The following is a 27,029-nucleotide window of genomic DNA, read 5'->3' as shown; positions in this document are numbered from 1 at the left end:
CCCTCCACAACACATGGGTCAATGCACGCAACACACATGCAGAAACAGGTACGGCACATGCAATCAACATCAGCATCATGTACAAGGGCCTCTGTTACCAAAAATGTTGCCTTAAAACTCACATGCATCATGGCTCATACTGATCCCATGCACACACATCACCGGAGGGTCATGTATCATGGCTCCTACACCTCAGACACAGTGGATACAACGGTGACCGCACTGCATGAGTGAATCTACATATCGTCATGGACATGTTTCATGCACCCATGGCGTTTCAAAGTCACACACACACTTCTCAGACACACAGACATGCACACCATACATGTACATGAGAGCAGCACCCATCCCTCACCCCCCATCCATGTCCAAGAACAGGGACTGGCATGCATTCATAGGTGCATTCTGCATGCATGTCCCAGTGTCTCATTGGAACACATGCACCATCCATGTGGTTCAAGCATTACTGGTCTCACATGCATTACCATGATATCCCAGCGCACACACATCCATACATGGTCTATGTTACACATACAGGCAAGTAGCTGACTACCAGCACACTGCAACATGCCCCGTTTCACACAGCAATGCATGGCCACTTACCGCTCGACTCCGGACGGGTCTTCTTCCGAAGGATCTGGGCGTGGAGCGCTGGGTTTATGTGTTCCAGGACCCTCATCTGGATGTTGCTCAGGAGGCGCCGGGCCTTGTTGTGGGTCCTGGACCTGAAGTCCTCCCAGCGCTTCCGGACGTGCTTGATGTCGCGAGTTGCCACCCCCTCTGAGTTGATGGCAACCACGACGTCCTCCCAGATCCTCTCCCATCCTTCCTTGTCGGCGCGCAATGGTGTGAAGAGGGCATCATAATGCCCCAGGACATGCTCCACAAGGACACCAACTTCCTTCTCACTGAAGCTGGTGGCCCTCTGCCTCTCTCGCTGGGGGTCGCCAGTGGTCTCGGATGGTGTTTGCCCCGACATGGCGACCCCCGAGGCAGGCGTGGGTAGGCAACTGGGTCCTGGGGCTGGGCTGTGGAGCGATGGTATCCCAGTCGGGAGTCTTCTGTTCCAGCAGGGGTGGACACAGCAACTGGGCCCCTGCAGATGGCTGACGTGCAGGCACCAAATAGCAGGACACGTGGGCCGCATGCAGGCAGCAGCAGATGGCAGGTGGGAGCGTGCTCAGGGCTCTTGGGGGCAGGAAAATGGCCTTTTGGGCAGGAGCGTGGTCTTCCGTGTGTTTTCGCGTGGCCAGCTTGATACGGAGTGATTTGGCATGTGAAAAAAGTGCACGTCAGCGTGTAATTCGAGGAAAGGCCCTTAGCGCGTAAGCGACGTAGCGTGCACAGGCTTTTCCCTCAACACGGGTGCATAGTGGATCAGCACGTGAAAAAAAACACACGTCCATGTGTGAATGCGTGTAATTCGAGGAAAGGGCCTAAGCGCGTACGTGACGCGACGTGTGCAGGCGTTTCACTCAGCACGGGTTAAAGGTGAGCGGGGCCAGCAGTTCGCTGAATGTGCCTTTTGTGGAGACTGACATGTGTGTTGCTACTTCGTGTTGGTTCGCGCGCCATCACAACTTCACAGCAGATCAAGGACGTATCTCTTCTTTTGGCGGGGGTATTCGCTATGCGTGTTTTTCATCATCGCGCTAGTCTGACTGAGTCGCGCACGCTATTTTTCCCACTGCGGGTGCCCCTCTATATCGCGTACCCGTTTGAGGTCATAGTAGCCTGCGTATGCGTTTTTTGTGTTCCTGGGTGCCACTGCGGGAGGTTAATTCCACGCACGTAGGCTGCAGGGGTTGCGTGCACGGTTTTACTGCAGTTTTGGGGTGCCTGAGCGTTGCGTGACCCGTCACTTCATCACCGGGGTCACATACAGCCTTGCAGGTGCAGGGGTGCTGTTAACATTTTGCATCCCACCCCTTCACCCCAATTGCCCAGGACAATTGTGGTGTACACCTCCCATTGGCACTTCTCCATCTGTGACAGCACTACTCCATCTGTGCCATGGTTGGGAGGCCACCAAAGGTGAGGGGTGCCTCAGCTGGGCGTAATCCTCATGGCAGGCGTGGTCAGGGACATGGTCGGGGTGACCAGGGAGTAGGGGGACTCCAGGGTGTCCAGGGTGGCCGCAGAGGGGCAAGAGGCAGGGGTGCGCCACTTGTGCACAATGTTGTGCCATGTGTCGGTGCAATCATGCCACCACCCCCTGTGGTTCCGGGAGATGCAGCTTCTGCATCTGGCACTAGCGCCCATGTGACCCGGCAGTCCGTTTCATCGACTGCCACGGGCCCAAGGGTAGTGGTAGCTGCAGGTGCAGCTGTGGACACCACCACCCAGGGTCAGGGTCTGCCAGCACAGGCTGCGTTGGCACCTGAAGAGTCCATGGAAGATTTCCAAAAGGGCAGGAGGCAAACCGTAGGTGCACGCAGGGCTGCCCTGACCGAGACACGTGCCCCTGGGGCAGCAATGTCATCTGCTGCCCCGACCAGCTGGGTGTTGGCAAGTGCAGGGGCAGATGCAGCCAACACCACCCCGGTTGGGAGCCTACCAACCAGGACAGTCGCGGTCAATGACCCTGGCACAGCGAATGTTGCTGCACAGGGTCCATTCCAGGGCACCCAGCAGCCACTGACGCAAGTCAGGCCTTCGGTCGTCCTTCAACCTGCCACTCCCTTGGTTCAATCCACCGGTCCCACTGGCCATACTGATCAGGGCAGCATTCGCCAGCCAGGGTCCGCGCCACCATACAAGAGGAGGAAGGTTGCATCTGCAGCACAGGCTGGGACCCCAGACACAGCCACGGCCTCCTGCACGTCAAGGAAGAAGCCTTTCTGTAAACAGGAACTGGACTCCCTTGTGGACTACGTGCAGGCCCAAAGACGTGACATGCTAGTGGGGCCAAATTGTCAAACTACGGCTGCCCATCGGAATACCCACTGGAAGCATGTCGCGGATAATGTGAGTGCATTCAGCCATGAGGTGCGCACAGCTGCCGAGTGCAAGACGCGTTGGAATGACCTCAAACGCAGCGCTAAGGCCAAGCGTGCCTCTGATTACAGCATGACTCTGGTGACTGGCGGTGGGACACCACCTGAGGAGGATCACCTCACTCCGCACGAGGCACTCGTTGCGGAGTTCATACCACAAGAATTGGTCGAAGGAGTGGGAGAGATGCAGGGCTTTGATGCCCAGTCCAGTGAGTGTTGTTGCGTGTATGTCCAGCCCATGTGTGTTTTGCCTGTGTGATGTGTTGTGCTTGACTGCCACTACATGCTATGTGTACATGGTTTTCATGTGCTAGTCATGCAATGCTTCACTGATGCGTGCTTGCTGTGCAGGATGGTGGACATTGTCACGCCCCCTGTCACACGCACACCTGACAGTAATGCCACTCCTGCCCAGAACCCCGGACCCCCTGTAGCTCGCTCCCCTCCCTCTATCCCATCTCTTCCCCCCTTCACACTCCGGCACTCACGTGGGCCTGCTGATGACTCTCGTGCACAAGCACGCCTCACTCGCAACAGAACGCTTTCCAGGTTGCGTCCCTTTTTGCACTGGTAGCTTCCTTGGCGCCTGGGTGATCGACAGAACGGTACTATGCTTCCGCGTCACGTGACCAGCGCTGCGTGCCCACGTGACCCAGAGTCCGCCCACGTGATGCGACAGCGCGTCACGTGACGAAGAGTAACGCCAGAAGCGCGAGAATTTAAACAAGGCTCTCCGTGTACTCGCCACTTCACAGCTGTTCTTTGTAACCTGTTTGGTGTCACGCGTTCCTTTGGATTTATTGGCTACTTTTGGATTTGACCTTGCTTTGGATACATAGACTTCTCTTGGAACACCCCTCTGGCTTTGTTACCTTGGATGTGCTTATGGTTTGACCACGGACTGCCCATTGGACTGCAACACGGATTTCCCTTCTGCATCTGGTTCCTTTGAACTTCCTGCTTCAGAGTTCTACAGCTACCAAACCACGTTCTTGTCATCAGGTGGTTATCATATCACGCCACTATTTGGGCTACACCCTAACTGCTCCACCTGGAGTGGCTCTGCCCACTTGAGTCCCGGACCCCCTACCTCATAGGTTTACTGCCTTCTTCCTGACCCCTCTGGTAAGCCTTTTTCACATTGTTCTGGCACTGTTATTTTCTGTCGTTTGCTTGGTACTTAATCAGCTTTTTCTTACAGCGGATTGGGGTCCCAGAGGTTCGCGTTTCTGGAGTTCATCATCTCCACCTGTAGCCTCAACGGCTGCACAGGGAGTGGATTTGGTTCTCCCTGTGTGGCATTTGGGGACAGGGGACTCTTCTGCCTACATGACACTCAAGTCTCAACAGACTGTGAAGCCGTACTGTCGTGTAGGCAATGGAGGGAAACGCTGACAACCCCATGTCCGCTATGGTCCAAGCCATCACAGTATTATGGGCAGACATGGCTGCCGCCAATACCGCCATCCATCAGCGCCTCGACAACATACAGAGCATTAAACATCCATTGCCCCCAGACGCGGAATTTGGGGATACATCCTCAGTCTCCCGACCCACTCCGCCTCCAGCTCCATCGCCCCATAATCCTGTCCCTGTTGTACTTCCTTCCCCGTTCCCTTTAGCGGCTCCTGAAAGGTACCATGGGGACCCCAGGAAATTCAGGACCTTCCTAAATCAATGTAACCTACACTTCTTGTGCCGAATCCTAGCTTTCCTGATTCCACAACGATGGCGGCATTTACCCTTTCCCATCTAGCTGGCACGGCCGCCGCATGGGCCAACCCCCTTCTGGAAAACGATAGCCCCACCCTCTATGACTTTGACCGTGTCACAGAAATGTCCCAGGTTTTCGACACCAGACATAAGGTCCAGTCTCGGGACCTGGAGCTCCTGGATTTGAATCAGGGAAGGGGACCCCTTATTGAGTACATAACCCGATTTAACCAACTCTCCTTTGAACCATCCTGGCCCGAAAGCAAGAAGGCGGTGGTATTCTATAGGGGCCTCAGTAATCCCATGACAGATGCCTTGTCCGTTGTCCCCTCACTACCAACAGCATTTCAGGACCTGGTCGACCCCTCTCTCCAGGTAGATGCACGTAGATCCGAAAGGACAGCAGAAGCTGGGTTTGCTCACTCGGCCACGTTGCCCACATCACATCCTCCTTCTCATGCCTCTCAAGAACCCATGCAAATCGGGGGAATAAGGAGCCCGATTTCTCATCTGGAAAGAGAACGTAGGAGGGTGGATAACGCCTGCTATTACTGTGGTCTGGTTGGCCATTTCGTTTAGGAATGTCCACGTCGCCCAAAGCTCAGGTTTTTCGGACAGCTCGATCTTAGAATCGGGGATGGGATACAGCTATTCTTGTCACACCCCGAACCCGATTCCTGCTTTTGGGCGCGTTAGGCCCGTCCACATACAGGCCACACTTCAGCCCACACCAGCAGTCACACATCCGGTCACCATTATAATAGATTCAGTGGCAACGGGCAACTATATTGATATTTCCTTGGCCCATACACTAAATCTGCCTCTTCTGACCAAGACCAGACCCGACCCGACCAAGCAGTGGATGATACCTCCCTAGTATCTGGCCCGATTAAACAGCAGACCGCACCCATGCTATTGACAATACAATCCATACACAAAGAAACGATAAGTTTTGACCTCATTGCCATGCCTCAGTTTGGGCTCATAGTGGGAAACCCTTGGCTTTAGGAGCATAACCCGCTCATTGACTGGAAGTTAGGTCTGGTTCACTTTGAGTCGGAAACCTGCCAGAATTTCTGTCTACCCAGGCACCAGCAATGACAACCCCACTCAGGCAATCGCTCAGTTAACTGTGAACGACCCGCAGGAACCACTGTCGGAACACGTAGTGGGGCTAATTGGCACGAGCATTCCCCCAGAATACCAAGAATTTGCAGGCGTGTTTGATCGTGGTTCTTCCGAGGTCCTCCCACCACACCGCCCCTACTATTGCCCCATCGACCTACTCCCGGACGCCACGATACCCACAGGAAGGATTTATTCCCTCTCGCCGTCGGAGGAGTTAGCTCTGAAGGACTATATCCAAAAGGCCCTAAGCCTGGGACATATACGCCCGTTCACCTCACCTGCAGCGAGTCCCATATTTTTTGTCCCCAAAAAAGAGGGCCACCTACGTCCATGTGTAGATTACCTGCAACTCAATGCTATTACAAGAAAGAATCGGTACCCCATTCCCCTCATTACACCCTTACTCGATCACCTTGCACATGCAACCATTTTCGCCAAGTTGGACCTACGTGGGGCCTACAATTTGGTCGCGTCCGTTCCGGGGATGAATGGAAGACCGCTTTTTGTACCCAGTATGGGTTATATGAATATGCAGTCATGCCGTTCGGTTTGGGCAATGCCCCAGCCACATTCCAGAGATTCATGAACGGCATCCTAAGCGACATCTTGGACGTGTTTGTTGTGGTATATCTTGACGACATCTTAATCTTCTCTCAGTCCCAGGTGCTTTCACGATTACAGAAACACTCTCTGTACGCCAAACCAGAGAAACGTCAGTTCCATGTCAATAGTGTGGACTTCCTTGGGTTCTGCATCACCCCTGATGGCTTGTCTATGAACCACTCTAAAGTGAAAGCAGTTCTGGACTGGCCCGTCTCTGCGAATCTAAAAGGCACTACAGTCATTTTTAGGATTCGCGAATTTCTATAGACGTTTCATCTCTGGGTTCTCTTTCATTGTGTCTCCCCTCACTGCACTAACCAGTCCTCATGCACCCTTTTTGTTGACAGAGGCATACCAAAGCATCTTTGAAACACTAAAGACTGCCTTCACTACAACCCCTGTTCTTCAGCATCCCGACCCGGATCTCCCTTTTATCATCGAGGCGGACGCCTCTTCTTTTGCTCTAGGTGCAGTTCTCTCCCAGATCTGTCGGTCCATGGGCCGCTTGCACCCGGTCGCATTTCACTCCCGCAAGTTCACCATCCCTGAAACGCATTATACTGTGACCGAGAAGGAACTACTGGCGGTCATGGATGCTTTCCGTGTTTGGCAACATCACCTCTTGGGCGCCAAGCATCGGGTCACAGTATTCACAGATCATCAGAATCTACAAGATCTGGCTTCCCTAAAATGCCTCAATAGTAGACAGGTGAGGTGGCACCTATTTTTTGCGGCGTTCGATTTCCAGATTCGGCATCGTTCTGGTTCGGCTCACGGGAAAGCCGATGCCTGGTCACGCTCCCCTGAGGGGGTTTCACTGACACACTATTGGACAACACCAAGGTGGTCTGCCTATGTACTCCATCGGTGCCTCTGTTAGATGCTGTAAGGAGGTGGGTGTCGCTTCATCCCGACAAGTTATCAGAATGGGATCCGGTGTTTCATGATGGACTTCCTTTTGTCTTGAACCGCTTGTTTTTGCCCACTACAGACACACGTAATATGGCCCTTGAGTGGTCTCATGACGCCCCTGTTAACGGTCAACCTGGTCAACGCTGTACGTTGGCTCTTTTGAGACGTTGGTGCTGGTGGCCATGCATGAAGAGGGACGTGGTGTCACGTCTCCCGTTGCTCGCCCCATTAAGAACCGCACAACCACAAGCCCCACACCACACCTAACAACAAGAGCAGTCCCTGCACATAGAAAGAACCAGCAGTTTGCCTGGCGTAGGAGGACACCAGCCTGTAGCCCCGGCGTCTACCGTCCTTTGTTTAGCTGGCAGTTACCAAGGAGGCGCGCTTACGGCTGGTCACGCCCACGGAGACTCCCGCGGCAACGAACATCCAGCGTCCCGTGACCACGTGATCACGTCACGTCTCACGCGTCCGTGAGACACATCACACGATTACTTAATCAGTTTAAAAGCATCTTGGCAACGTGGGTACAGCGCTTCACAGCTGATCTCTTGAGGATTGTGTAGCGCTTTGGTTTTCCTGTTTCTGATCACGGATTTTGCGACCTCAGACTGTTCTTTGGATTTGTCTTGCCTGCCCCTCGGATTTCTGTTTCTTGGATTCCACCTTGTTTCCCCGGCACCTTGACCTTGGAACTCTCTTGGACTGCCTTTGGATTATCCTCTCTGAATCTAGAATCTTGGAACTTGGTTTTGACCTTCTTGCCTTGCTGGTCCATCTACATCAGATCCAGGTGTGTCCCACCTTCTAGCCGTGCAGAACGCCTATTTCACCACCACCAACAATCTGTGGCTCTTACCACATTTAGGACCCTACTTGCAACACTCCTGGGTAAGCCTAGTTAATACCGATTGTTAACCGTTACCCGTATCAATTGCACTGCTCCTGTTTAACCATTAACCATTGCCTTGCAGCGGTCAGGGGTCCTTCCGGCGTTCCTGCTACCTGATTGACAGCTCAACACACCTGTGGCCTCAAAGATTGCACAGACAGTGTATCCTTTCTGTCTGTGCGGTATTTGGGGACAGAGGTTCAATAATCTGCACGACCATCAATATCAGAACACGTGGACTGTTACGTCAACACCTGCACCATATGTACACAATGTAAACCTCGTAGGGGACGCCCTGTGGGTCTGTTGCTTCCTTTACAAGTGCCCCCGAAACCATGGCATACCCTAACCATGGACTTTGTTACTGATCTCCCTCGGGTGCAGGGTTTCGATACCATATGGGTGGTTGTGGACTCCTTTTCCAAGATGGCACGATTCATACCCTGTAAGGGTATCCCCTCCACTTCTACGTTGGCCAGACTGTTCTTTGAATATTTTTTGCCTATTTGGTTTGCCTTCTGTCCTTGTCTCTGACAGAGGATCTCCGTTCACGTCACGCTTCTGGCGGTCCTTGACCAAATTGATGGGTATTGACGTTCGGTATTCCTCGGCCTACCATTCGGAGACGGATGGTCAGACCGAAAGGGTCAATCAGACAATGGAACAGTACCTGTGTTGTCTGATACTACAACAACAGTCCACCTGGTTACGTGCCCTCCGTAACAATGCGGTCCATGCCTCCACTGGGTTCTCCCCCTTTTATGTCATGTATGGCCAGCACCCCCGTGTTCTGCCTATACCCAACCTCACGGCCTCTGTCAATCCGGCCGCTAGTGCCTGGATTAAGGATCTGTCCTTAAACCCCAGCACACCTCTGTGAGGCTCAGGCATCCATGAAATCCCAGGCAGATAGGAAGCTTGTGGTGGCCCCTGTTCTTTCGGTGGGTTCTCGTGTCTGGCTTTCTACACGTCACTTGTGTTTGGTGGGTTGCAGGAAGCTCTTGCCCCTTTTTGTGGGTCCGTATGTGGTGTCCCAGGTGATCAACCCTGTTACTTACCGTCTTGTGCTACCGGGGTCTTGGCGGATTCATCCCGTGTTCCATGTCTCCCTGCTCAAGCCCTGTCCCGGTCCTTCCCGTCTTCGCGCCCCTGCTGCCCCGGTGTCCCTGTCGGCCCCGGATGTCTACGAGGTCTCTGGCATTTTGGACTCCCGTTTCTGCAGGGGGCGCTTGCAGTATTTGGTGGCTCGCTTTCACAGGGATCCTCCGTCCTGCCCACGGGGTCGTGGGCCTTTGGGGGGGGGGGCTCTGTCACGCCCCCTGTCACACGCACACCTGACAGTAATGCCACTCCTGCCCAGAACCCCGGACCCCCTGTAGCTCGCTTCCCTCCCTCTATCCCATCTCTTCCCCCCCTTCACACTCCGGCACTCACATGGGCCTGCTGATGACTCTCGTGCACAAGCATGCCTCACTCGCAACAGAATGCTTTCCAGGTTTCGTCCCTTTTTGCACTGGCAGCTTCCTTGGCGCCTGGGTGATCGGCGGAACGGTACTATGCTTCCGCATCACGTGACCAGCGCTGCGTGCTCACATGACCCGGGAGTCTGCCACGTGATGCGACAGCGCGTCACGTGACGAAGAGTAACGCCAGAAGCGCGAGTATTTAAACACAGCTCTCCGTGTACTCGCCGCTTCACAGCTGTTCTTTGTAACCTGTTTGGCATCACACGTTAGTTTGGATTTCTTGGCTACTTTTGGATTTGACCTTGCTTTGGATACACAGACTTCTATTGGAACACCCTTCTGGCTTTGTTACCTTGGATGTGCTTATGGTTTGACCACGGACTGCAAAACGGATTTCCCTTCTGCATCTAGTTCCTTTGAACTTCCTGCTTCGGAGTTCCACAGTTACCAAACAACGTTCTTGTAATCAGGTGGTTATCATATCACACCACTATTTGGGCTACACCCTGACTGCTCCACCTGGAGTGGCTCTGCCCACGCGAGTCCCGGACCCCCTACCTCATAGGTTTAGTGCCTTCTTCCTGACCCCTCTGGTAAGCCCTTTTCACATTGTTCTGGCACTGTTGTTTGCTTGGTACTTAATCAGTGTTTTCTTACAGCGGATTGAGGTCCCAGAGGTTTGCGGTTCCGGCGTTGACCATCTCCACCTGTGGCCTCAATGGAGTGGCTTTGGGTTCTCCCTGTGTGGCATTTGGGGACAGAGGACTCTTCTGCCTACACAACACTCAAGTCTCAACAGCAATGTAGAGCAGACGGGGACTGTCCTCATCACCACACTTGCACCCTACTCACATGTTAGTCACACAGATTTACCTCCGGTCCATGTTCCTGCTCTCTGGCCCTTCTGCATGTAGCCAGGGGTGGTTTTCCTCTCAGCACTGGGACTATGTAATTGCATGACTGACGTGCATGTGTCTTCTGCCTGCATGCGCCTTCTGCCTGCATGTGGGTACTCCACGTAGGCATGCCCCCTTGCCCATCCATCACCCCTGAACCCCAATTACACCATTGCACTTTTGTGCATCATTTTGGCGTACTGCAATGGCCTATTCAAGCCTCCTGTGTACATGCTAACTTCCACCAGTCAACCTGGCAGACACATGCAGTGGGGTACATCCTCTGTCCTTCATGCAGGGTGTATCACTTGGACTGTGCAGGTGGCAGATGCTCCGCAGGGACATGAGTGCCCATTCATGCTCCATGTGCATTCCATGCATGGCCCCATGTGTCCTTGCCTGGATGATCATTGTAGTACGTGTCTTGTATGAGCAACATTTCTTGGGATTTCAACAGCCATCCCATGCCCACTCTGGCCCTATCCTGTATCACACACATGTTTAGGGTGTCAGTCTGTGTGGGGCACAGTCCTCCCCTAGTTTCAGGCCCACTGACTCTGTCCAACTGGTGGAGTGACTTTTGCACACTTGGGTGTACTACTGAGGGTTTGTCATGTGTCGTCCTTACTGTCCCATCATCTGCTGTGTTGTCAGTTGACTCAGATGATGCCATTGATGCTAGTCAACACTGTCTGCCAATACACAGTACTCTGTTCAGCCTTTTGCTACCAAGCAAGGCATCCCTGAATTTTCACTGAGGGGGAGGGGAGGTGGGGGGGGCTTTGCTTGTAGCCATGCAACCCATTACATGCACATTGCACGTGATGCCTGAACTAGCCCTTCCACTGGCTTCACGATTTGTGATACACATCATGAAGTACTTGTTCATATAGATGGTAACGTACACATGTTCTGCACTGCATCAACCCGCTTCTGAGCCGTGTAACACAGTTTTACATGCCTACTCACTCGTGCAATGTCAAATTGACATGGCAGGTTCTGTTTTGTGTGCGACATGTCTGCTTCATGTGTTGGCTGTCTGTGTGATGTCTATGTGTATGTGTGTCATGTGCATCTGACATGTGTACTAATATTTTTTTCTCTCCACTTTTCAGGTGATGACGCAATGGAGCCAGAGGATGGTGTTGTCATGCCAGGCACAGGGTTGTCATCACAACCACAACCCGGCACAAGTGGGGGTCATGGGGTGGTAGACCACGGGAACCCACGTGTGCTCCAGTCTATCTTGACTTTGGCTGGCTATGAGTCCAGCACAGATGACCACTCCGACAGCCATGTTGAGTTGGATGTGCATCAGGTCCATACGTCAGGGGTGAGTGATTCTGATGTGGACACTTCTCTGTCCGCGACACCTGCACTGAGGGGCCGGACAGTGGTGGGACCTCCGCCTGTGGTGGATCGGGACGCAGGGTCACCCTCCCCACCAGTCGCTGATGTGCCTGGGGCATCACGTAGACAGGGGCATGTAGTTGTGCTGCCGCGGGCGATGCCAACCCAATGAGGACGCACAGTCCTTGGGTCCCGCAGGTATCAAGCCCAGCAACGCAGTGGCCGCGCGCCACCGAGGTATACTGAGTGGGAGCAAGACATGACTGCCAATTCAGAACGTCAGGGGGCAGCACTTGATAACATCACTGCGGGCATGGAACGTGTGGCCTAATCCGTGCTCCCCCTGCTAGGCAGGTGGCTTCTCCAGCGGCAGGCGGCGCAGTCCACAGCTCGCTCGCTCAGGCTGGGCATGGCGGCCTCTGACAGGGCACGCCAGGCTGAAATGTCTCTGCATCAAGCAATTACTGCTCACGCAGAGGCCCACATGGCGGCCCTGAGGGCTGAGTCTCAGTCCCTCAGATCAACTCTGGATGCCCTCTTGACATCCCAGAGGGTGCGGTCAGAGGAGAGGTTTGAGCAGCTTGAGTGTACCATTTCGGCTGAGCTACATGCTTGCCGGGAGGTGCATCGGTTGTCCAACCAGACCATGCAGGAAGAACTTCGTGCTACATGAGTTACCTTTCATGAGGAAGTACGTGTATCACGGGAGGTTCTGCATGCAGACCTGCATGTCATTGCTGCACAGAACCAAGCTCACCCGTCCGGCAGACTTGCTGCCGACGAGGGGCAAGCTGCGCCTAGGCATGGTCAGGCTCCTGTGCCATGTCGTCCTTTACAGGATGAGGCAGACTCGGACGACGGATTATCTTCCACACAGGTCGTGGTGTGCAGGCGTTGAGCCCATGGAGGTTTTTTTTTTGTCTCAACATCATCGCATGTGGGTGTTGAGGTGCACCCTGTACCTCCCCCCTCCTGCGTGTTTCCCCCCCCTTGGTCGTATGTGGCCATTTTTGATTTTTCCTTTTAGTATAGTTAGTTAATATTAACTATTTGATAGTTATTTTAATTAGGTTATGTAGGTTGTTCATTGTTAGTTTAATTCGTTTATATAGTTTAATATTGTTTGTCTATTGTGCATTCATGTGACGGTGTGGTGCTTTCTGGCTTTTGAAAGCATCCACCGTCTGTTCCAGCTGGGCCCTTCAAGCTTTTCTTGTGTATGTGTTTGCAGCTTGGGCTCCTGACTCACGTAGGCCACTCCTGCTTCCCTTATCCATGGGCTTGATTGGATGGTTCGGTGTTACAAAATATTTCACAAGGGCTTTGGACTTCCTTAATTACTGTGGTCTGTCTGCTGCTGTTCTACTTGTGTTAACACCCCTTGTGGGGGATTGGTTGTGTTTCATCCACCCCATGTCTGTAATGAATTTGGGTGAGTATGTGATTGATTACTCCATTAATTGATGTGGATTGTGATGTATGTTATTTTTTTGCCTGTATATGTGCTTGATGCACTTCATGCCGTAGACGGTAGCCTGTAACCTTGGCCTGTCAAAGTGACAATGATGGTGGGAGGGGTTTGGATGTAGCTCTGTAACCTGGCCCAGTGACAACCAGCATGTAGACACACACACAGGGAACTGTCAAGCCTTATTCATTTATTTCATGCCCTTTCTGCAGGAAGTTGAGCCTCCAGACTACCTTTGCCAGTAGACACAGGGACAACTAATACAGAAAACTGGGCACGTTCGGTGGTGCAGACGTGTGGATGTGTGTGCAAGCAGATGCACTGGGCTTGTGCTCAGACGTCCGACAGAAGCAGGTGTGCTTCCAGGAGATCCTGGCAAGGTGAGCAACACAAGGGCCCACACCGCAGACTACCTTCCACCAGGCCACTTGCACAGGGATGCTAAGTGGCACCAGTGCTGTGGAGCTTTGCCAGGCATTGTTGGAGAAGCACACAGTACAGCTGACATGAGTTGAGGGCCAAATGCAAAGTGCCTTTACTAGTTGTCAGGGGCACACGCAGGGACCATCAAACATATCCTCGAGTACCCCCTGCTCTATTGAAGCAGAGTAATTAGGGTAGTAGCATTCCTGGCCAGAAACTGATACAGCGCACAGGGACAACCAGCGAGGCTCAGACTTGTGGTGAGTGCATGTCATTTGCATGTGCAAACTGCCACGTGCAGTACCCACTTAAATCTGCGGCGTCCAGAACGCAACTTGTACTGAAGTTGCACCTTGCTATACGCGTCTAGCAGCTCACCCAGGGACCATTGTATCATGTCTGATTCTTGACCCATTCGTCTTCCATTTCCCGCGTGGCCACATGCGCCGGCATTACTGCATTGACAGTGTATGTATCATCGGTGGCCCAAGCTAACGTATGGGTACATAGCAGCAGACAGGGGAGTTTGTTTGTGGAGATGTCACTTACTTTGGGGCATGGATGGGGGGGTGTGTGTGTGTGTGTGTGTGTTGTAAACACACATTCAGATTATTAACTCACGCTCTCTTTGCAGCATTGAAGTGCTCCTGTTACCGGATCTGAGAGTGCGCAGACAGGAGGCCAGCACTCACTCCAGAGATAAGTGTCTCTTTGGCTTTCATTTGACTGATTTGGTACAATGTGCATGATGAACATGTTTTCTCTGATTGAGTATGTGTTTTTGTGATTAGTTGTATTTTGCCTACTTTACCTTGCAAATCCACATCCACTCTCCTGCCCCTCTTTCCGGTTATCCTGAATACCAATGCCTGTCCATGCAACATATCCCCAACCCTCCTTCCCCGCCGGGGTCTCAGAGGCCTGTGTTAGTTTGACCTTGCAGGCATGCAGACCACGGAGGGGGAGGTTGGTTCGTGCCACTCCTGCGCCTGGACACCGGAGCTGTGACAGTACCCATCAGTTGTTGCATCATCATTGTATGTTCTGTACCGTGAATGGTACCCATCCAGTTGGACCATTGTTCAACTGTGCTACCTTGGTTCTATCATTGTGCTTGTAAATGTGCTTTGACATTTCCTGCTATCTCGAGTCATCTACTGGAGACTCTTCCAGGGTTTTTTGGTGCCTACAGCTTTTTTCACTGGTTTGTCTACTTGGAGTTCTCTGCGATGTGGCATTTTTACCAGTCAAGGTGAGCTCTGAGGGGGCTGGACCCTATTTACACGCAAGCTGGAACATGGGACCCAAGGGGTAGGGTGATCCTGTAGCCAGGTATACTTGAAGGAAGAAGGCTACATACCCCAGAGACAGTTGTTCAGAAGGTCACAGTGATGTGTAAGTGAGGGCCTTTTGTTGTTGGACAGTTGGCTTGGCCTACAGTGTTTTGGGCACTCTGAAATTGTAATTGTGGGTACTACATACATGATGTGTTGTGCTGCTCAATGCCTGTTCCTGTGTTGTCTTTACTTTTCAGGTGTCAGGGGATTGGTGTGGTTTGACATGCTGGGGTGTTCACATGGCCAATGTTCACATGTGATGTGTACAGGACACCGAGGGTCACTTGATTTCACATGCATATATCGAGTGCATGTCCCTAATGACACACAGTTGCACAATGATCCACCATACGTACATCCACCCTTCCATGGCCACAGGTGCACACAGATTGCATTTTCAGGCCCCCCATGTCCATGTAGCACATGATCTATTGCCATTTGGATACCCTGTACATGCGTCATTTGGTTGTAGATTTCATTAGTTGTTTTCATGTGATGCTCAAGGTGTATCTGCAACACAATGGCTGCTCAAAGTGCTGGTGATGTGTGCTGTGCAGTGTGTTGCAGGAGACGCACACAGCACACAGTTTCGGGAGTTTGGATTTTGCCATGCCCAATGTGCATGTGAACGGGCATTCAGTGTTGTGTTCATGCTACGACTGTTGGAAGGCATTTGTGTCTGACTTTGTATGTGTGGGAGGTTGTTGGTCAGTCATTTCATCTGATTCCATGCGAGGCATCATTGTCTCATGCCAGTTTTCATTTATGACATGTCTCTTTGTATATTATTGGTCATGTGTTTGTCTTTTGCTATTGCATGCCATGTCATGGTGTAGCAGACAAGGGTGATGTGGTTTGGAAGGGTTTGGGTGACATAAGGGGGATTGTGATGGACTGTTTTGCAGGGGTGTGCGATAGACACCTTGCATGTGTTCCTTTTGGTCACACAGGATTGTTTGTTTTTAAGTAGCTATGGATACACACAATGTGGCACTTCCGTGGGAACATTCTCAGGGTGGTAAGGTTGTGACAGTTGACCGTCTCTGTCATCATCGACTGTCACCTGATATGTGCCAAGCCTGTGTGCACTCCGCAGGGGTGGGAGTTTAGGTGAAAAATGTGGCCACAAGCTTGGTCCGGGCTGCCTCGCCACGTGCCCTGTCCCCTCCTATGGGCAGCACCTGTGCCTGTGGTTGGGGATGTGGGGGCACCACCAAGTCCACCGGTACCTCCCGCTGCGTTGCAACATTGTGCAGGACACATGCTGCCACAATGATCCTGCACACTACTGGGGGTGCATATAGTAGCTGCCCACCAGTGCGGTCAAGGGAGCAGAAGCGTGACTTGAGCACTCCGAATGTGCGCTCCACTATGCCCCTGGTTGCAAATGGGCATTGTTGTATCTTACCTGGGGTGGTGTGGTGGGGTTCCGGATTGGCGTCATCATGTGGTTGCTCAGAGGGTAGGCACTATCCCCTGGGGAGGTGATGATAGTTGAGATTATTAGGGTTTGGGTATTTGTCTGTGTGTGACTTGCATGCATGTGCAAAGGCATTTGTACTCACCTAGGAGCCATGTGTCCCCATGCTTCCCAGCTTCCAGGGCCCCGCTCAGGGCGGACATTCTGTATATGAAACTGTCATGGGTGGAGCCAGGGTAGTTTGCATAGACAGAGGTGATGATTCCTTTAGCATCGCATACAACCTGCACGTTGATGGAATGCCAGTTCTTGCAGTTTCGATAGATGTGCTCAGTGGCCCTGGGTGGACGTAGGGCCACATGGGTGCAATCTATGGCACCAAGCACTTTGGGGAAGTGTGCCACCCTGTAAAAGCCCTGGACCACGGCCTGCCTTTCTGCGGGTGTTCTGGGCATGTATATGTGCCTGCGGACTGAGGGGCGTGCAGTGATGATTGCCAACACCTGGTGTAGGCAGCGTGACTGCGTGGCCTGTGAGACCCCCCCGCCCCCACTATGTCAGTGGTCCGCTGAAATGAAGCAGTGGCCAATAAATGCAGGACATTGAGCACCTTCTCCAAGGGGATCAATGCTTGGGAGCACAGGGTGGGGGAAGTAAGGTCATCTTCCCACTCCCTGACGAGGTCAAGGATGATGCGAGGTGGAAACCTATACCTGCCATAGACGTGGTCGTCAGGCATCCCAAAAAGGCTGGTCCGGGGTAAAAAAATGCGGGCCCTGGCTATTCTCCTCCTCCTGCGGTGTCCCACGATCAGTGCTGCGACAAATAGGGCATTCATCGTAGCTGTATATACGTGTTTGTTGTTTTCGCACACTTATACTGTACGCAGGGAGGCTTCCGCCTGCTTCGTGTGGCGGAAGCATTGACGCCTATGTGCGTCTTTTGCCGTACGCAGGTTTCCCGTATTCGAATCCATGAATACGGGTTGTTCGCGTGCGTGTGGGCGTTCCATGCATTTCCCTGCAGTACTTCCCCATTTACGCCTTCTTTTTCACCTGTTGTTCCCCATTCCACGTGTTACGCCCAGTGTCCTGCCCCCTGTTTGGTGTGTTCGCGGACGCTGTGCGCTTTCCCTGTGTGCCTCGCACACGGCGTTCGGGATTTGCAATGACGTGTACGCCTGTGTGCGCCATGCATGGGCTTGGCGCACATCCCGAGAAAAACACGCGCAGGGACTTCCATGAATCGCACACGTGCGCTTCCTTTTTCACGCTTGCGCCAGCTTGCGCCACAGTTTTTGCCGCACGTCTGTTCCATGAATCGGCCCCTAGATGTCATCCGAGTTAAATCAGCAGAAAAGCAGTGCACCTTGTATTTCTCAGTACGATTTGTAGAACATATTTTAATGCTTTCCAGAGAACCCTACCCGATTGCTCACCAGTATAGATTTGATGAATGTTCCAGCAGCAAGCAGAGATCCCTCATTGCAATGTTTTAAGAGTAATTGTTTGGCGGATGCAGTGTTCAGAGCAGCAATTGGAAAAGAGAAAACGGGCATCTTTCACACAAAAGGTGACTCAGTAAATGAGAAATCTGCTTTCATTGCTTCAAATTTTGAGTGGCCACATTACAAATATCAAGTATAAACTAATGTATGACTGCAGGACGCGCTCTGCCCACTGGTTATATATAAATCTGAATTGGTGATGGTATTCCTAAACAGAATTTCAAAATACAGCTAATTGGCAATTTGAAAGAATATTTTCATTAGCAAAAGATGTCAGCCGACACATATTTTGATCAAATTGTGAGTAAAATTAACAAAATTGTTTGTATGCCATATGGTACAAATAGTGAAAATAAATTGGACAAGTTGTCCCAACAAAACGAGAAATCAATTGTAATACAATAAAGCAGTAATGGGTAACTGTATAAAATGATTACATACCTCATGGTTAGTGCCAATCATGTTCGTTGCATTGGGATGTGGCAACTGCTCCATGTGCAGGTCTGCACACAAAGATACTACCGAATTTACTTACCAAAATGATTGCAAACTCCTGATTAAAGACTTTAATTTCCGCAACAAGCATGTTGTGTATGCCTTGCTATGTGTATGTGGCAAGATTTATGTTGGTTCTACCATCAGACAACTACGTGTCAGGATCAGGGATAATATGGCAAGTCTCAATAGCCAAAACCCAAAATTGCCACTTGCAGTGCATTGGCAAACTGCACACCAAACCAGCAATATAGATAATCTACGTTTCATTGGTCTGATGAGAGCTAAGAAAAACTGAGGATTTTGTTGAAGGGTTAAAAAGAAGAGTATGAGAGGCTAAATAGGGGGATAAAACAGAAGGAATCCAGTCAACTGAGTGGAGAGTATGGTTATTGTGGATTGGTAGGTTAGAAGCGGGCGGATCTTCCAAATGTTCTTCCTAAGTGGTCGAGATTAATAATGCAAAATCAGAGCTAAAGGTCACTGTCAAATAGGATTCCAACACTATGAGGAAGTCAAGGGGAAAATATATTGGTGAGAGTAGTAAGCATGTTGCATTCTGTGCAGCAATATAGAGTACTCCAGGCTTAGAGAAGCGGAGCCCAAGAGCAAGTTCAATGTGGCAGATTGCTGCTATACAGTTGGACCTTCAAGTATAGGGTGAAGTCAAAACACCAGAAAAATATCTGTGTGCCCTGTGCAAAGATGTGCAAGGAAAGCCCCCAAAGGACGGAATGAGATTTGAGGGAGTAGATGCAGAGGTTCTAGGAAAAGAGCCAACGATAAAGCTTTGGGCAAACTCCTAATTGGAGAGGAGTGGGTCTTGCATTTCAAAGGTAGAATAAGTCTTGTACACATGATATCTTGATTACACTCCTATTGAAGCCAAGCAAACCAGATTAGTTAGATTCAATTTAAGGTCCAGTTACAATTAAATCTACATAACTAGAGCCTTGAAAAATGTATTGCGAGTAGGTTGCTCCCGCTTATGCCAAAACTGTTGTTGTCGGACCCTGAAGACACCCCAGTTAGACCCAAAGCTTACCATCAGTTATGTATTTTCAAAACATGACTTCAAATTAGACCATGAACCCAGCGTTGGCAGGAAACTTAGACAAACTTTAATTCAATTGAGTGATGATTTGTCTTTACTGTGCTTAACTGAAGGTAAAGAACTCCAAGATGGTAAGAGCCCCACCAACGAGGAGTAATAATGGTAAATGTTGCAATATGGTAGGCACGCAATATGGCAGCCGCAGTCACCTGTGCTCTTTGCAATGGCAATAGAACTATTGTTGTGAGCTACAAGTGAACACCACATTGAAACTGGTATTGGCTTCTCCCAAAAAATTAATAATCAACTTCTATGCAGATAAGAAACCTTGAACCAAGTCTTGTGCAAACATCTGGGGAGCTTCAGGGGAGTGGGCATTTCGGGGTGAGCAAAAGAGTTGCCATTCCTTGAGTTACAGAAGATGAGGAAAAGGAAACCCAGGCAGTGGTTTAGACGAAATGCATGTGGCCTGATGTGGAAGGCAATTTCCCAGGGTTCAAAATGCCACATAACATCTAAGGGAAGGGGAGGAGAATAAATAAAAGCTTCTGCTGTTCATGTTTTAAAAGGAATAAAGCACACAGCATGCATAAAAACGAACACACTTAAAGGGTCAGACACAATCTCAGAAGCAACAGCAAACAGTAAAGAGCCCCATCAGCTTGTAGATTGGGTTCCTTAATTAGATATCATACAATGTCCTCAGTCATTTATTCACTTTCTATGGTTGAAATGGGGCCTCAGAAAAGTACTAAACACCTTTTGGGTGGCATCTACCATTCTCTGACTACATGATGCTAGCTGCAATTTACTAGGGTTCGGAATAGCTGCACATTCATATCAGAAGCTCTTTCAGCTCTGGAACTCTGTATTCTGGTTATTGTAGTCCTGCATTTATAATATGTACAGGAATGCAAATTGGAATGCACTACAAACTACAAGACTAATAGAAAATGATTTGAGAGCACGGTTTCTGTATATTTTTAAGGAACAGGAGTGTCCATGAAAGAGTGATTTTTAGGTGAGAAAAGGGGATAGTGTTTTTTTCTACATTATTGGCTGTAGCAGGCATTAGAATGTTCACATTTTGCAGTTACTTTGCAACCATTTCACAGATCTTTGCCAGAACAGAAACCATGCATATGTTCAAATGATAGGGCCATCCCTCATCGTACGCAGTCGATAAACTGAACATTTAATTGAGTAATATTAACATTCAATATGTAAAATGTTGCATATCTTCTAGCTTTGATGCAGCGACATTCATTTCCCGGTGACAATTTCTCCTAGCAATGAGAATGTTAGAGTGATTTGCACTGCATTGAATACATTGCCACTCTCAATACCCCCCTCTTGCAAAAAAACAAAAAAAAATGTATGTAGCACTTCAACTTTTATGTTGCATCACACACAACCACAAGCACCATGCCACAATCTACAAACAGGTGCCCTTATCATACAGTTTCTTTTGTTGTGCATCTTGAAAGTACAGTAGAACATTTGTTTTTGGGCTCACAGTAATTTGCATTCTGAGTCGAATAAAGAGCAATTCTGTGAATTGTGTCTTTTAGTCATGAAGTTAAAAATATATCATAACCTACAATAGTGCAAAGAATAGTTCACGAGCATGTTAAAGAAAACGCCCTGTTGAAATAAATAGAATTCCTTTAGTTGTTTAGACCTTTGTCCTAGGTCCATGCGTATACTGTGCAGGCCTGCCCTGTCAGGAAATTTAGGTTACATCACTGCCTACATGGGCTCAGGGTAATTCACGTGATGACTGGTCCTGTAATGTTCCCTAGGACTACATATCGTCAACCTTTGCCCAATATCTTGTTTGTTCTCAGCCAAATTAGCAGAAGTATTGAGGGTAATTACAAGGTTATTCTAGCGTCTAAAGTTGAAGACATTCGGAATTTGGGTTGTTTGACCGTAGTAAAATGATTAGCAGTGGAACTGACCGTAGACAATTTTGATGCAAATGCTTTTTACTTTGGCCAAACAAACCAAATGTTGCTCCACACCAACCCCCCCCTTCCCTACTAACCTGTTTGCTCACTTTCACCGCTTCTCCTGCACCCTTGCAGTATCAGATCCGTCCCTCTAACGCGAGTAGGATGCAACGCCACAGTGTCCCTTTTTCTTTTTTCAGTCCCCCCCCTCCAATTTTGAGGAAGTGGGGGACAACCGCGCAACCCTCTAAGCCCAAAAATACTGAACATGGGGATAGGGGGACACCGCCGCAACATCCGCTCCACATGTTCGGTATTTTTCAAAAATCTATTGAATGCTACTGGCTGAAAATCGGTCAAATGTACCATTCGATCGATTTTTTTCCGGTCTAATTGGGTAATACCAGAAATTCGGCAACTTTTAGGTGGCCTTCAGAACCCTGAAAAATAATAGTCGAGCTAAACACACGAAGAACTGAAGAATTTGCATCTAAAAATTCAGTAAGATTTCTGAATTGTTTGAGAGGCCAATTGCAATCTTTCACTAGTTTTTACAACAAAGATCACATACAATACAAATTTGATGGCGATGCATCTCCATGTCAAATGTGAAACCACCAACACTACATAATAAAGGTCAAGTGAGAGAGGGTTCAAGTAAAAAAAAAAAAAAAGTAAAGACGAGAGGATGTATATCGATGGCACCAATAACTATAGAGTGTGCAAGAAAATGAACATAGAAGCTTGTGATAAATCAGCATGTTATTTTAGATATGTGCTATTTCCAGATCCTGTTTATTTTGGATGCCTACACAATATTATTTAATGAACAGAAGTGGTAGATTCAACAATTTTGATGAGGGGGGGAAAAACATGCAAGCCTTCAGGGTAGTCAAGCTTAGAAACAGTGGTCTAGTAAGTACCAGTTATACAACCCATGACCAAGTTTGACAATCGCAGACAATCACAGACTAAGCAGGAATATTTACTAAAATTCTTACTTGGGATTATCTTCCAAAATCTTCATTGCTTCATTAAGGTTCTTTCCCATTTCTGCTAAAGTTGGATCGACAGTCTGCAAAGAAAACACCACATTAAATGTTGTTTTCAAACATACAAGAAATAATCAGAATAAATTACTTCCAAAAAAATACTGCAGGTGTAGACTTATGTGCGATCAATACGCTAGTGCTATTTATGTTATTTTTTACAGATTAGAGTGAGTGCATCCCATCAATCAGTGATTTCACTAGAGAATTTCACAAATGCTGTCCAGGGGGGTGCCTAAACAGCGTGTAACCGTGTGCATAATAGGATACTTGTACAGAATCACATGAAAAGGGGAATTGTGAGTGGGGAAGAGGCTGAGCATTTTCTGGCCCTTTTTTCTGGGGAGAAGTGAAATACTAGACAGCATAAACAAATCCTATACTAGATGTACAGAGGGGGCATGATATTTACTGCAGTGTGGCATAAAAGGCCACATGTCACTGTATCACAGAGTGTGCACAATATATGCAATTCATAGATGCACGATGAACAGTTCTTTTTTAAGGTGGAAAATAATAAATAAACCGATTTTTATCAACACATAGTTAACAGCAAAAACACTTAATAAAGCTGTGATCACTATCAGCTATTATAAAATGATCAATAAATGGAAGGTAGCAGGCAGTAGTAGACTATTTAGCCATGATCTTTAAACACGCTCGGCCAAGTGCTCTTCTACTTTGCTGTGCAGAAAAAAGGATGGTTTTAAAATATCAATATCTATTTCTTCGCTGATTTACAGTGACAATTAGCCTTTCCCGTGATTGTTGAGAAATCTATTTTAGATCAAGCAGTACAAGAGGTGCATAGGAAGTCGAAGTCCACAGCATTTGCACTGGGATAAGGTCATGGACATCCACGTCTTTGCAGCACCAGCAAATTAAGGCGATCAGCAATTTCTGAGTTTTGCATTTTTTAAAACATCTTTTTATTGGAATTTCAACACATTATATGGTGTAGTTTTAGTATGCTCCACTATAACATTCGATAATTTCAACAAAGCAAAAATCAAGCAGTATTTCGTAAATGACATAGCAAATAAATAAAAGGAAAGTTTAAAAAAAATAAAAATAAACACATTGCTACCAGCCACACGTTGGGGGGGTCTATCCCTACCATTTCCATAAAAACTCATCACACCAAGCAAAAAAAAAGCACCGCTGTGCACATGGGGAGACCACTCACGTCCACTCCCTAGCCCCCCCACTTCCCACCCCAGCAATGAAGAGTAGGCCACACCCGCGGTGTGCTGTAATAAATCGTAGGCAGCACACCCACCCTCCCCAAACTGTATGTCAGCCCCAAACCATTATGACCAGGACCCAAGGCATACATACCAAGACCCCTCAACCAACAACCATTTCACATGCAGTCTATAGAGGTCTCAAGTCCGAGCCCACTTCCAGATTTCACGCCAGGCACTGTACCGATGGGCACCATATTCAGAGATAACACTGGCACCCTGCCACATTAATCTCCACCCTTACTCACCTCCATACATCCCACAGCCAATCAGTGACCATAGCCCTATTTGGAGCCTTCCAAGCCATTGCTATTGTGCACTTAGTCAGGATCAATTCCAAGACAACACCCTTTCAAGCATCTTATTGCGCCTGCCTTTTCTCCTAGGGAGGAGCTCCAGGAGGCATTGCTTCACCGTCGACTAGACACTCAGCCCAGTCACCTCCGACAGCTACCCGCACCAATCTGTGCCAAAACATCTCATCCAAGTCACCCCCCACCCCCACACCACATGTGCAGTACTACCCCATTTCTTTTTTACACCACCAACATAAGGGATCAGTGCCTAGCGTCATTTTAGCCACTAACCGGTGTGATCTAGGACTGCATCACAAGCTTGTATTGGATCCATAGGAACCGCACATTCCTGGATACTTGTTTCACATGAGAGAAACCTCTGCTCCATTCCGCATCAGTGAACAGTTCCCCTATATCTTCCTCCCATTCCCCCCCGCATCTGACAGCAGCATATATTTCAGATATTCACCTACCGCCATCTGCCGATTATATCAGTGCCGCGTTAATCCAGTGAATGCAAGGCTTCTCAGGGAACCCAGCCCACAGAGTTCTGACTTGTGTCCAAAATTTTCCAAAGTATAAAAAGTTGAGACGAACACTGGAATGCGCTGTCCTGAATTCCTGAACGAAAGAGCTCTGTCCCTGCTACAGATGTAAACTACTAAACCCCCAAACCCCACTCGACCTGTACTACCACTTATATACATAGCCTGCTGCTGGTCAATTGCATCTCCTGCATAAAAAAGGGAACCTCTGCCCATGGAGTTTCGAGGCCTGCCACCAGATCGCACAATCGTGCCAACTCCATCAATCGTTGCGGAGCACATTCCACTTCTATCCAGTCACTAGGCGAATCCACATGTGTGTAAACAAACCAATCTAGCATATGCTGGAGCACAGATGCCCAATAATATTTCTGCCCCTTTCCTCAGCCAGCTACTCTAGGGTGGCCAAGGCAATCCTCTGCAATCCTCGGGCACACCCCCCCCCTTCCACAGCAAATTGGAAAATACCATGTGCAGCACTCAGAAGCACTTTGCAGGTATGGAAAGAGGCATCATCTACAAAACATACAACTATCATCTTTACCAGTATCATAATTTCCCATCACCGACACCGGAAACCTTGCCCAAAATTCAGCAATTTTACCAATGGCTTTCACTGCACGTTTAACCTTCTTCTGATGTATGCACTTCCAGTCTACACTCGCCCAAATGCCAAGATACTTGAATACTCCCACGTGCATAAAATCATTCCCCAGCCCCTCTAGTATGGTATAAATTGCAAACCTAGCATGATTAACCAGCACCGATAGTGCCCTGAATTCACCCACTGAGGCCAGAACCTATCGCAAGTTAGTCACCGGGTCCCGCACATCGTCTGCGTACAAGGCGATGCAGTTCCTTGCCCACCTATCAACAGACCCACCACTGCATGTCTCCTGCAGTTTACACGCACAAGCGCTTCTATAACCAGAGAGAAAAATCTACTTCGACAATCCACTATCAAGAATAACCTTCTCGAATTGTGCACAGTGCTCCTACCTGGGATGAATCCAGTCTGGACCGGGTGAACCAAGCCCTGCATGTGGGGTCAGCTGGGTAGCCAAAGGCATGGGATTTTCACATTCACGTTGATCATGGACAAGGGCATGTAAGCAGCACGGTCCCTGACATATCTCCGCTCTTTAGGGAGAACAACCACCAATGCCTCAAACATAGAGCTAGGGAGTGCGCACCGTTCCTGGACTTCAAAAAAGACTTGCAGTAATTTAGGGGCAAGTAACTCTTTCTATTGTTTGTTCACTTCCACCATCAAGGCGTCTATTCCTGGGGTCACACCCAGAGATAAATGCTCTATAACCCATTCCACATCCTTTGCCGCAGCCATCTCCCCCAACAACTCACCCTGCTCCGCAGTCAATCTAGGCAAGTCTGCTTCCTCCAGCCATGAGGCTGCCCTCCCGCAGTCGAACCCGATCATACAGATCTCCATTAAAGCTACGAAACGCATCAGTAATACCGTCTTGTCTGTGACCAGGCAGCCGTTCCCGTTTCATACACCCTCGCACGAGCACAGGCCCCCTTCCCGACGGATCAACTAGGCCGATACTGGAAGGTACATTGTGCACTTGCAACATGTTGCAAGTGTACAATGTACCTTCCAGTATAGTGCACTTGGGTCTTCCTGTAATTTCTAAAAGGCCCTAGATACACTCGAAGGATTTGGTGTGCCTTGGACAGAGCTGGTGGCAGCTTATCTTTTCCTATATTTTTAACCCTTTCCTGCCAGGTAAACCGCGGTTACCGCGTTTGGCATGAATAGGTGGCCTGGCTCCAAAACGGCCATGCCACGAGGTTCTTTGTCCTGTCCTTTGGCCATCTTGCCCCTTCAGCTTCCCCAGGTCGAACAGACCCGGGTCAGTCCTTATTTGGGCATGCATTCTCCCGCGAAATGCCAAGCTTTCGCTGGATTCTGCATGCCTTGTGCGTGTGCTTCCAGGATGTGGGCTGGACTGTCTGGTTCCAATACACATACTGGGTGCCAGAAAGTCTGGAGTGCTGTGAATGCCTGGGACCACCGTGGTCCATGATTGGTCCATGCATGGTATGCCTGTATGTGAGCAGATCTCCGATTGGGTCCTCTTTGTTTTGGCGCAAAGGAGATTTTGGATAAGAGAAGGCGCCAAACACCCATACCATATTGATCTCTGGAGTTCTCACTGACCGAAGGATAGGATCCAAGTATCCTGAAACTAAGAAGCCGAGTCAAGGAACCGCTGGTGAGCTGCTGGAAGGTTTGGCACCCTGAGCCCGCTGTCGTCC

The 27,029-nt window shown here is 49.4% G+C and overlaps 1 protein-coding gene across 1 annotated transcript in view; it reads right to left on the bottom strand.

Moving 5' to 3' along the window:
• Positions 1 to 27,029, bottom strand: part of PDXDC1 (pyridoxal dependent decarboxylase domain containing 1) — a 1,210,974-nt gene that overhangs the window by 1,058,970 nt on the left and 124,975 nt on the right. The window contains exon 2 of the mRNA XM_069647127.1: positions 22,617 to 22,690. Within this exon, the coding sequence (XP_069503228.1) occupies positions 22,617 to 22,690 (74 nt within the window). The remainder of the gene's footprint in view (positions 1 to 22,616; positions 22,691 to 27,029) is intronic.

This window comes from Ambystoma mexicanum, chromosome 2q, assembly GCF_040938575.1.
Source record: "Ambystoma mexicanum isolate Mex_15411 chromosome 2q, UKY_AmexF1_1, whole genome shotgun sequence".
NCBI lineage: Eukaryota > Metazoa > Chordata > Amphibia > Caudata > Ambystomatidae > Ambystoma > Ambystoma mexicanum.
Note: the sequence above shows the minus strand (reverse complement) of the source record. Positions and strands in the feature narration are given on the sequence as shown.